At 37.7% G+C, this 13,091-nt stretch overlaps 1 protein-coding gene across 3 annotated transcripts in view; it reads left to right on the top strand.

Annotated features, from left to right (window-relative positions):
* Nucleotides 1-13,091, top strand: part of HMGCLL1 (3-hydroxymethyl-3-methylglutaryl-CoA lyase like 1) — a 122,745-nt gene that overhangs the window by 37,563 nt on the left and 72,091 nt on the right. For all 3 annotated transcript variants that reach the window (XR_004313670.1, XM_032463316.1, XM_032463317.1), the window contains exon 4: nucleotides 12,434-12,529. Coding sequence is in view for 2 of the 3 variants with exons in the window: in XM_032463316.1 (XP_032319207.1) it covers nucleotides 12,434-12,529 (96 nt within the window). In the remaining variant the exon portion in view is untranslated. The remainder of the gene's footprint in view (nucleotides 1-12,433; nucleotides 12,530-13,091) is intronic.

Below are 13,091 nucleotides of genomic sequence, written 5' to 3'. Positions count from 1 at the left end.
GGTGTGCGGGGAAGAATCAAAGAAGGGGGTAATTTAGCAGAGATGTTGATTGTGTGTGTGTGTGTCTATGAGCCAGGGAGGGAGAAAGGGAGTTGGAGAGCTTGTGTGTGCACACAGAGAGCCCCCAAATTCTTTTAAGTGTCCTGACAGGGTAATTCCATCATCTGGGCAGTGTTCCAGACTCTCATCCACTACATCCCCGATGAGCTGGCCTCTGCCTCCTGCCCCAGGAGGATGCTGGTGAAGTTTACAAGACCGCAGGTCCCATCCTGTGGGGTTCCAGGAGCCCGCTCTCCCCGATAGGTTAGTCTGGATTTCCTGATAGCACTGCAGTCTGACTTTTGGAACATGGTGGTTGAGAGTTGCAAAGCTGAGGGTTCCACGAGGCAAAGCAAAAATGGTCCGCCTTTTATAACCAAGCCTTATAAATTTTATAGCATCGCTTTTCCATCATGTATCAGCTGATGTAGTTACAAAGCCACTCCATTTCACAGGGAGGGAGTGCATGCCCCCTCTTGACTGGGGAGGGGCACACGGCTGGGGGAATCTCACTGGAGCTGTTTTTATAATCAGTGACACCCATGTCTTTAAAGATGACCTAGTAATTCATCTAGTTATGTATGCGCTTTTAATTGAAGAATAAATACAGTTCATAGAAAAGCAAGATCTGTGTTCTGAACCCCCAAATTCCAAAAAAAAAAAAAAATAGATGCTTTAGCACTGTCAGGGCTACTGATATTTACCTTGCTCCTACCCACCCCCTGCATAAAATTGTGTTGACCCACACGGAATTCAGGCTGGTATTTGAGTGATCAACCTAAAATGCAATATTTTAAAGTTGTTCCGTCCTACAGTCACATCATTGTAATCACAGAGGACAGGCAAATTGCCTAAAGCATTTTCACACATTTTTAAAATCCCTTTGTCTCTCTCTCTCTCAGAAAAGAGCATGGATATATGAGAACTTTTTTTTTTTTTTTAAATTGAGGTTGTACATTTACAATGTGTCAGTTTCTGGTGTACAGCATCATGTTTCAGTCCATAGATTCCTTTTCATCTTCTTTTTCATTATAGGTTACTACAAGATAGAAAATAGTTCGTTTGATTAAGATTGTGGGCACTACATTTTCTTTTTCTTTTTGAACTTGTTTAAGGTTATGCTTTGCAATAAAATTGAGAAAAAAACGAGTTGCTAACATTTGTACATCATTACTTAGCATTCAGCAGTAAATTATTCTAAGGTAGTTCCCCTTCTGTAAGCGGAATGCAAAGCTTATAATGAAGAGCAATAATGTCAGCAATTCTGATTAAATTTTCCTTTTTTTTTCACATTGAAGGTATAATTCAATATTTATTAGACATTTTTCCCCATAAGGTCAAAACCTATGATTATAGTCAATGATTTATTATACTTGGTATGCACTGCTTTTCTAATGACAATTTGATCAGTTACATTTTGACTAAAAAATTGGATTTTTTTGGTTCTTAGATTTATGGAAGGTACCAAAAATGTTAAAATGAAACACTTTATCTCACTTTTTAATTCAGTTATCTTGACTTTATCAAATTTTCTCTAAGTTTTCTCATGAAAGAAACTTTCAAAGGCATTTTGATCATCTTAAAATTCCATTTTTGTGTCCAATTAAAATTCTCTTAAAATGTGGTCTTGTAGAGTTATCAGTGTGCATCAACAGTTTGAAAGGTCTGCATATGGTATAAATGCATAAAAGCTGGCTAGAGATACAGTTTGGCACAAAAAGCCTTGATTCTAACTTTTTAATGGTGTTTTCTGCATTATTCTGATTAGTTTCTTAATAAACATGGTCAGTTTTATTTTAGTATGAACCCATTCTCTTGATACGACTCCACACTAAGCCACATACATGCAGTTCACTTTAAGGGAAACAGAGTGTGTCCCGTGGACTAGACTCCCAGGAACCAAAGTTCTTCTGACGTGGGACAGTTAGGACCTGCTCATGTGAAGAATCACAGACAGCCATTCGTGAAAACCAGGTTTAAAGTGTTAAGATCTTAAATGTGGACTGTTTCCATCGTTAGTTTTAAGTACGTCAAGTTTTCAAGAATTCAGGATCCTTGTACATTGAACGCTGAAAATGAAACTTCATACTCATGATTTTTAAGTAGATGATGATTTTAAAAGACATTTTTGTTAATGTTTGTAAAGAATTATGATTTCCAGTTAATTTTCTTAAATAAAAATATTTCTTGCTAATTTCTAGATACACACACACACTAAATACTGCCTGGTTAAATTGCTAGAAAGGTCTCTAGGAGTAATGTGTAGTAAACATAGGAAATTAGATAAATCTGAATACTAAAAGTACCATTCCATTCCAAAATCACATTAACAGTAGGTAGGTTTTAGATTTCAAACTGACACATTCATGAGACATATACATGCTCACATTTCCTGTCTTCCACATTTGATAAAATAAAAGGAATATAAATTAATATTTTTCACTTGGAGTAAATATAAAGCATGTAATTTTTTATACTTAAAATTTTTTATCCAAATTCATTTATCTTGAATATTCAGTTTATCAAATGAAAGGCTGATGGGAATTACATGTTTAGGATAACACTTGTGAATTTTAGCTCTTTGTTTCTTGTCACTAAATGGGACATTCTTTTGAAGAATGCTGCTCATTTCATAAACATCTTGGACAACTTCAAACTTGTTACTTCAAAGATTCATAGGTTATAGTTGACCCACTTTAATTGTTCTAGGTTTGACATTCATGTTTGCTTTGTAAACTCCCTAATTAAGTGATCTTTGACATGTCAACATGTTGAAGCAAATTTATGCTAAAACCTGGGAACACGAATACTGTTTACTCCAGATCTTGTACTGCTGGGATGTGGGGCCCACCAACTGCTCTTAGAGCAAGACGGATGCATCTTGTATTGAATTCAGCTTATAGTGTGTAGTAAAAATATATATTTCTTAGTAATCCCCAGAAAGTTATGTCTTCCCAAGTCCTCCGCGTTGCAAGTTTCCTGAGCTTGTACTGACATCGTGGTACCTGATGTTCAGAAACCCGCAGCCTACACATTTACTGATGGAACAAGAGAAAATCTGAGACCTGACTCTTATTTATGATATGATTTGGCAAAGTATTTGCATCTCTTTCTGCCTTGGAGTCTTTCCATTTATTCACTCACCCATTTTCTGCTTTCATTGTGTCTGTATTAAAAACGACATTGAACTCTATCTGTTGGACTCAAAAATTGAGTAATGTGTGGTTTTTAGCAATAAACTCAATATCTATTTACTAAGCCTACTGTAGAGTCAAAATGGGGAATGGGAATGGAATCACTAAAAAAAAATTCAAACTCGGATATTGGGGTTTTAAAACCAAGTGAATTATCTGTAAATGAGATTTTATATATATATATATATATATATATATATATATATATATATATATATATAATCAATATAAATAGAAGCTAGTAATCAGAATACATTGAACAGTTTTAACTGCCCAGCCTTTCAGAGTTTTGTCTTCTGTACTGGACCAGACAGAGATCTTCAGATGCATACGATGCCAAATCATGACGGTTTGACCTTCTAAGCTGTTGTAGTGATGGCATCGCTTGTCAGGGTGATAGGAACCTTTTTTCTGTGGCGCTTTCTTATAGTCAGTGAGCTAGTCTCCCTTCCTTTCCCCTCCTCATCAGTGCAACTCTTTACTGTGGGCAGGGGAGCTTCCAGAAGGAAGTGTTAGTATGGAGGGGAAACTCTATTTACAGCCACTTAGAATGAACACAATTAGGTCCTGTATTTAAAAAAAGAAATCACTTCGGCTTCCATGCATGAGAAATAATGACGCTGACAGTGTTATTATCAAACACAGGAGCATGATATATGAGAGGAAACACAGCTGAATGGAAAGAAAGTTAGACTGGGAGCTTTGAGACTTCTTGCCCCGACTGCGGAGTGATGTTGGGAACATGATTGTTTTGACGTGGGAAGACCAGGCGGGTGGTCACAAAGGGGACTGACCTGAACTAACGCATATTTGTTGTGTTTGCCTTAGGAAACTGGGAATTGTTACTGAATAAGATGGCTTTGGTTTCTCTGTCTGGAACGTTCGTCTCCCAGTTTATAAGCCACAAATCCATCGGGTAGATTGGGTTTAGTTTATAATTTAAAAATGAATATCTGTAGACACGCATAGGTGACGATAAATGTCTTTCAGGTATTCGCAGTAAAAGAGTGTGGGTCAGATGCTGCTGGCTTTGGTCACTTGTGAGAAGCCTGAATATGCCTTCCCATACAAGGCAGCACAGAGGTCCTTAGAACACAATGGTGATGTTGAATAGGGAAGCACGGGAAATTAGACACCAGCCCAAATTAGTTTTAAGGCTTCTGGACTTAAGAAGTTTTGTGAATAGGGTGTCAGATCACTTAAGCAGTGGCAGCCGAGACAGGGTATTGGGTAGGGAAAAAAAAAAAATCAAAAAAATTAGATGTTCAATTTTCCAGAGATTTCCTGTGTTTATTATTGTAAGGCTGTGATTTATTAAAACTGTCTTACTTCTTCAAGCAGACCAAGATTTCCTCTGTGCTACTGAGGCTAAGATATATGAGGTTCGTGTAGACAGTCTGTGAATGAGACGGGGTTCTGGTACCCAGGCTGCAAGGCTGTTCGTAGCTGGGTAGAGCGTTTTCACCCATGGTCGTCAGGAAGAGCTCGAGTCCCACTTTTTTTTCTTTTTACTGAATGTTTTACCTTTAAGAGGAGTTACTGCTCAAATTGAGTTTTGGGTTATAGAGTCTGAAACTACATTATGTACATTTTTATTGTGATCTGGGGCATGTGTTGAAGAAATTGCCCGTGCTGGGTCCACCCTTCCGCTGTACTTCTGCATAAAGAAACTTTAACCATAGGTGATGTCTCATCTGGCCAGTGGTGAGAGTAGACAAACTCCCGATGTTGTTCTGAAGGTGACAATATTCTGCTGAGTATTGTCCCGGGTGATGGTGGGGTTAAAAAAAAAATCCTTCAAAAATGTATTGTTAAATTTATTTATTTTATTTTTTTGAGGTGGGGGAGGGAGGTAACTAGGTTTATTTCTTTATTTACTTTTAAAGGAAGTACTGGGGATTGAACCCAGGACCTTGTGCATGCTAAGCACGCACTCTACCACTGAGCTATACCCTCCCCGTCCTTCAAAAATATTTTTAAAAAGTTATTCAGCAGAGTGTATTAGTGAGCAGAGGAGAATCAGGGTTATAGGTCCATGAGTGGAAATTTATTTCCTGGCAAAATTTTAAGTGGTTTATTAAGAAGAGACTTTGAGTGGGGGGGTGGTATAGCTCAGTGGTGGAGGGCATGCTTAGCATGTACAAGGTCCTGGATTCAGTCCCCAGTACCTCCTTTCAAATGAATAAGTAAAACGAATTACCTCCCCAAAAAACAACAACAACAAAAAAAGTGGAGACTTTGTAAAGATAAATATACCCGTAAATATTATGGATATACCAAGAATAAGACACGCCAGACTGACCTCCCTTGTTTCCTGAGGGTATTTCTCGAGTGATGAGGAAGGAAACACTGTAGGTACCATGGATGTTTGTTTCTGACAGGTCCTTGACCACTTTGATGATGCTGCTAAGAGCAAGGTAGGAAATTTCATCAAGACTGGTAGTTTCCAAAAATTGTATTTTTTTTTTTTAATCCGTTGAACTTTTTCACCCCGGAAGAAACTTTATTTAGAACCCCGATATTTCACACAGGCAGGAAAGTGACCATAAAATATTTGTATAAGATTCTTCCCAAGGTCCTGGAAGGGGCCCTAGCAATGTGCTTACCTGGTCACGTGTTTTAGTAACATTTACAAAAGTTAGATCCTTTGAGTTATTTTTCTTAAAAAGGCTCCCTCCGAAATTGCAATCATTCCAGACCCACAGACCCTGGGGTCACCTCTGAATAAAAATAAAATGAGGCTTCCCATATTGAAGCATGGGTGGAGGGCTCAGATGCATCAATCTGGCCTCCCTCCAGTCCAAAGGCAGCCTTTGTGACTGAGTCCACTCTGATTCCCAGACTTCGATATCTAACATCTCCCGAGAAGTTTGGGGAACAACAGATTCCTGGGTCCTTCCGCAGAACAGAATCCAAATGGGTGCGGAGGAGTCCAAGAAATCTGTATTCATGTTAAAGAACATCAGATAATTTTGATGATAAGTCCAGTTTGGGAGACACTGGATTGGATGGTAGATAAAACTTTGATATCTCAAAATTAAGAATTACTATAAACATTCAATTAAGTATCTGGGGTTACTTCGTAATACTCTTTTTATTAATTGCGGTAAGAACATTTAACATGAAGTCTGCCCTCTTCACAGATTTTTAAGTGTATAAGTACTGCTGACACAGGGGAGAATATTACACAGCAGATCTAGACCTTGATCCTCCTGCATTATTGAAACTGTACCCATTGTCCCCTCCACCCCCAGGCTCTCACAACCACCGTTTTGCTCCCTGCTTCTGCGTGTTTGACTATTTTATGTAAGTCATAAGTGGAATCCTTCAGGCTTTGTCCTTTGTGACTGGCTTATTTCACTTAGCATAGCGTACTCAGGGTTCATCCAGGTTGTTGCCTATGGCAGAATTTCCTTTGTTTTTTAAGGCTGAATGGTATTCTTTTTTTTTTTTTTTGAATTGAAATAGCTTCAGTTACAATGTGTCAATTTCTGGTGTACAGCATCATGTCTCAGTCATCCATGTATATATATACATATATTCATTTTCATATTCTTTTTCATTAAAGATTATTACAAGATACTGAACATAGTTCCCTGTGCTATACAGCAGAAACTTTTAAAAAATCTATTTTTATATATAGTGGCTAACATTTGTAAATCTCAAACTCCCAAATTTATCCCTTCCCACCCCTTTTCCCCCATAGCCGTAAGATTGTTTACTGTGTCTGCAAGTCTGTTTCTGTTTTGTAGATGAGTTCATTGTGTCCTTTCCCCCCTTTTTTTAGATTCCACATATGAGTGATATCATCATACGGTATTTTTCTTTCTCTTTCTGGCTGACTTCACTTAGAATGATGATCTCTAGTTCCATTCATATTGCTGCAAATGGCATAAGTTTACGCTTTTTTATGGCTGAGTAGTATTCCATTGTATAAATATACCACCACTTCTTTATCTAGTCACCTGTCAATGGACATTTAGGTTGTTTCCATGTCTTGGCTCTTGTATATAGTGCTTCTGTGAACACTGAGGTACACGTATCTTTTTGAATTAGGGTTCTCTCTAATTATGTCTAGGAGTGGGATTACTGGATCATATGGTAAGTCTGTTTTTAACCTTTTGAGGAATCTCCATACTGTTTTCCATAATGGCTGCACCAAACTGCATTCCCCCCATCAGTGTAGTTGGGTCCCCATTTCTCCCCACCCTTGCCAGCATGTATCAAAGGCTGAATGATGTTCTGTTGTCTGCATACGCCACGTCTTCTGTATCCATTCATCTGTCCATGGACATTTAGACTGTTTCTGTATCCTATTGGAAAATAAATTATGCTGTGATGGACGTGGAAATGCAAATATCTCTTCGAGATTCTTATTTCAGTTCTTTTGGATACATACCCAGAAGTGAGGTTGCTGGAACACAGGGTATTTCTATTTTTAGTTTTTGGAGGAGCCCCTATGCTGTTTTCTGTAGCAGCTGTGCCGTTTTACTTTCCCACAAACAGCGCACAGGAGTTCCATTTTCTCCACATCCTTACCAACACTTGTTATCTTGTGTGTTTTTATGCTAGTCATCCTAACAGGTGTGAGATAATGTTACATTGTGGGTTTTTTTTTTTTTTGAGATATAGTTGATGTATAATATTATATTAGTTTCAGCTGTACAACATAGTGAATCACAGTTTTTAAAGGTTGTGTTCCATTTATAATTACTATAAAATATTGACGATGTTTCAATCACAATGTGATTTTTGAATTGCATTTCCCTGATGATTAGTGATGCTGAACATTTTTTTGTGTATCTTTCAGCCATTTGTGTGTTGTCTTTGGAGACAAGTCAAGTCCTTTGCCCATTTTTTGGCTGGGTTATTATCATCATCATTTTTTTTTTTTTTTTTTTTGCTGTTGAGTTGAGGGTATTCCTTATACATTTTGAATATTAACCGTTTATCAGTTATATGGCTTGCAAGTTTTTTCTCCCAGTCTGTGGGCTGCCTTTTCACTCAGTTAATGCCTTTGCTCTCTAGAAGCATAATAGTATACTATTCAGATAATGACAGAGCATTAGTAAGATGTCTAAATACGTATAATGTGGAGTGTCCATATATAATCACCCCATGATGGAGTTAGTAGCAAGTGAAATAAAACCTCTAAGTATATGCCTTTTACATTCTAAATTTTGTGACCCTTTGCATATCTTTGAGATGCTTCCAGATTGTGCACTAAAATTGTGATTATTTGAATCTGTATCAGTGTTCGGATACCTGCGAAATTGATTCACCCAGGGTACGTACAGTCTGTTTGGTTAGCTAAGTGTTTCTGTTCCCATATCATGGCCAGATGATGGCAAATCGTGTTACCAACCAAATAATGGGGATTTTTATGATCTTAAATGAAAAGTCACAGCAGAATCTTAAATATATGTTAATTCAAACCAGATGTAGAAAGGTTTTCTTAAAATGTCAAAATGAAACTGTAAAGGGATAGTCCTGTTATTGTTTGAATAATAGTTAAACTTTAGACATTAAAATAATACCAAGATGGAAGTATAACATAAACTCCCTAAGAGTTAGAAAAAAGCAGAGATTTTGTACCTTTAATTGAAACCTGCTCTATTTTTATTTTATTTTATTCATTGTAACAAAATTATATCCTATCATGATTTCCTAAAGCTCTTTACATAATTGTGTCTTTATTGATCAAATTTAAACAGAATACTGTTATTTCTTAAATAACCTCATTATACTGTGGCTATTTTTTTTTTAAAAGAAGGAAGTACTGATTGGTTGGATTCTAATGAATGTATTTATCATCATTTTATTAAGATATCTTCAATGATTATCAAAGTTTAGCTTTCATGACCTGGGAATTTGGTTCCTACCATTTCTTCTTCTTCTGTATTTCTCCTGATTGAAGCATCCATGAAGTCACTGTTTCATTACATAAATTTCTACATAATGTTTCAGAATTTTTGTCAAATGACACATAGCATGAAATCATCACTTCCGTGTTAGTATGGCCTATATTTCTTGAAGATTAAAATATGCCTTGTCCCCTTCATGCTGGGATAACGCTTTCAGAGCTTATCCACATCTGTATGTTGGTTAGAGAAGCAGTCCTCCCTGATTTCTGCTATCCTATTCCTGTAAATGTGTCTCATAAATATTTAAACATATTATATTTATTTAGATGTAAGTATTAGTTGTATCAGTGAGTGTTATTCTCTAGTAAGAGAGTATTGTTTGAGGTGTCATTACGGTGTCCTAAAACTGGTAGTAGCTTGGCTTTTCTTTCTGACTGCAGTTAGGAGTCAGTGCTCCAAACTTTTTATGGTGATTTGTGAGTGCGTATTTGTGTATCCATGTGTATGTGTGAGGAGGAGAGAGAGACAGAGACAGAGCTCACACTCTACCCTCAGGCACAAAGGCTAAATTCATAGATTCATAATGAAACCTGTGTTGAAATACGCACAAATGGCAACTGTCTTAAAAGAAGCTATAAATTAGTGAAGATTACACATTGAGTGGAGTCCTCTCCCTTATACCAGCCACAGTGCCCTATTGGTTTTTCTCTGGGAGCTCTTCTCCCAGATTTGTTTCTCTCCAGTGGAACTTGTCGCAGTCTGGATTGTCAGCATGGCCTGAGAATTGCGTCTCTTCTCTCTAGACTGCCCTCGGCACCTCTCCTAGGTTAACTTTCTGAACTGCTGCATCCGTGCCAGTCTTCTGCTAATTCAGCACTCAACTCTTCATGGCTCTCTAAGATCTTCACAATAAATCCTGAGTTCCTAACTCAAAGACACATCACAGTGCGTGGCCCTGTCTTAATCTGTAATCTCTTCCCAGATTATTTACCAATAATCTTTCCTATGGCTGCACCCACCGCTTCCTCTTTTCCAACCCTGTTGACTTCCCAGTGTGTCAGCCTTTGTGGCTTTGTGATGAATCTCTTGAGGATATAGTGGTGTACATAAACATTTGCCACGTTCACAAAGTCTTAGGGTTGGGATTTGGACAGGGTCCAGGCCAGGCTTTCCTAGTCCACGATATCTGGGACCGCAGGCTGACGTCATCTGAAGCTCCTTCAATCACAAGTTTACGGGGTGCTGTTGGCTGTTGGCTGGGGGTCTCACTTCCCCTCCACGTGAGTCTCTCCACGTGTGCCTCTTTCTGTGGCATCTCTGCTGAAGCCAGTTCTTCTCACAGCAGATCAGCTGACTTTCCAACGGTGGCTTCCCCCAAGAAGGAAGCCATATAGAGGCTGCTGTACCTTTCTTCCTAAGCTAGTCGCTGGAAGTCACGGGGTATTATTTCTGTGTGCTCTGTTGGTCAGAGCACCCACAAGCCTGCCCAGGGGCAAGTGGAAGGAAAAGATAGTCCATTTCTGGATGGAGGTTCTCAAAGTGCATGTGGGATTGGAAGTACTGTTGTGGCCATTTCGTAAAATTTTAATGTGCCATTTCAGGGACGGTAATTTGTATCCCATATAGTCATTTCCACTTCCCTGGACTGTTATAGTTATACTTCAGTACACTGCCTACCTTTTCCCCGCTGAAACCCTTTAAGCTGTCCTCTCAGTCTGTTTCATTGAGTTGTGAACTTTTCAAATGCAACTGTACTGCAAATCATTCAGTGCAAGGACTTTATTTTTCCTGCATTTTTATTTCCCCCAGGGCTTAGCATAGGGCGTTAGACATAGAAGATGGTCAATAAACCTCTGGATTAAAGTCACATACGCTTAGACTAAAAGGAGGCTTGGCTTTCTTGCAGCGTAGATGACTGTGGTGGATAATCTTTGTAAAGGATGTGGCTTTGGGATGGAGGATGGTGGCTATAATCCCTAAGAAATAAGTGAGTGAGAATCACGTTTTAGACAGAATTAAATGTGTCTGGGCCGAATGAAACACAGAAACTTAAATGTCAGCGAGGCATGATGGCAGGTACTTTTTTTGCATCTTAAATATTTAATTTTAAACTTAAAATGTATTAAAAATTTATTGAATTCATTGAAATGATATTCACTGAAACTATTAAGTTGAATTCTACTGGCATCTAACCGAGAGTCATGAAGACCAATGGACCGATAAGAGTACATACATGCTGCAACATTTCATTTCATATTTTAAAAAATGTGTAATGGATTAAGAAAAGCATTTATACTTTAATTTACTTTTATTTCACCTTAAACTAAAAACACTGTGCTTAGTTTAACAAGCCAAGGTGTATAGAGAAAAAAAAACCAAAACAAGTCTTTCCTCAACCACTCCTGTACGAAGATACAAATGTTGGTTCGGTACCTGTTTTTACAGCTTTCTCCATGTCCATTTTATGTGCTTTTCATTGCTTATATATTATTCCTTATATTTATTGTTCATGGCATAATTTATTATTCTTCGATATGCAAAGCTCATGGTTATGTCAATGGTAATCTCTCAGTGTGATGATTATGGGGTTTGATCGTCAGTTACTGCTCCAGGAGGCTAAATTATAGACTTTGTGGCAAACTGGTGAATTTGATATTTTAATCCAAAGTGGGTTTTTTAAAATAAATTCATAGAAAATATAGAAAAAAGAAGTCTTGGCAGGATGAGTTAAATTTTTCCTGTAGTGTGCTCTGTTGTATTTATTTGTTCACGTTATGAGAACAAAGAGTAATTCGATAAAAGAACCACATAAAGTGTTATGACTATTACTAACTAAAACCAATAATGTCATAGGATCTCAGACTTGTTCAATTATTCTAATGGATATGTGTAATTTACATTTTACTAAACACTGTAAAATTTCATAGGTTGAAAATTATTTGGACATAAAATTTTCACGTGGAAGGAAAAGGCATAGCTTGTTGCCTTCCAAACTCCCCCCTCTCTCAGGGGTGTTGCAGGCTTGGCTGTGAAATGAAAGGAGGCGAAGAGAGGTCAATTAAGGGAAAACACCAGAGTTCAGAATTCCTGACTATCTGTAATCCTGCACTTAACCAGATGCTGTTCTGTGAATACGTTAAACCCAGATTGAGTTATTACGTGTTTATGACATTGAGAACTCCTTAGCTCTAACTACATTGGCACAGTTTTGTTATTTCAAACATTAATTTATAGAATATAGTTGCATGCATAATTATAACCTTCCTGGAAAGCTAAAGACACGCTTGACAGAATGCTTAAGGTAACATTTCTTTCTGTAACTATGGTGTATTTAAGATGGCTGATCACACAGAAGTGATGAAAGGCATTCGTCAATATCCAGGAATCCGGTACCCTGTCCTGACTCCTAATCTTCAGGGTTTCCACCGTGCTGTAAGTATGCTACGAAATTTTTCTAACATTGATATGCTTCTTAGTGTTGTAAAGACCTTTACAAAGTGAAAACGGTGTTATACGTGACTCCCTTGTTATCTTGTGTGAATGCTACCACTAATATACTCACATGGGTTCGTGGAGTTGGCTGACCTCATGGCATTGCTGGGGACTAAAATGCTCCACACACGTGGCTCTTCCAGCCTAACCATTCAACAATCAAAATACAGGAATACAATTAACCATTTTTTAAAATGTATATATATATATACATTGTAAACTGACTATACTTCAATTAATTATCCATTTTGATAAAGTGCTTTTGCAAGTGTATTTTGTTCTTCCCTCTTAAAAAAGAAATACAAAAGATAACACACATTTCTCAATAGGTATTATGATCATTAATATTATAAAGTAGCAGGTAGTTATTTTTGTCTCCTTTTTGGGGTCAGCTTCCCACTGGTGTCGTCCCCGCCATCTCCGTGAAGCTAATCACTGTCACTGGAACTGCCTCTAACAACTCTCCTTGTTTGTCTTCTGCCTTGTTTCTCCCAATCTTTAT

This window comes from Camelus ferus, chromosome 20 (assembly GCF_009834535.1).
Source record: "Camelus ferus isolate YT-003-E chromosome 20, BCGSAC_Cfer_1.0, whole genome shotgun sequence".
Lineage (NCBI taxonomy): Eukaryota > Metazoa > Chordata > Mammalia > Artiodactyla > Camelidae > Camelus > Camelus ferus.
The sequence above is the reverse complement of the archived record's forward strand: the minus strand, read 5'-3'. Positions and strand labels throughout refer to the sequence as shown.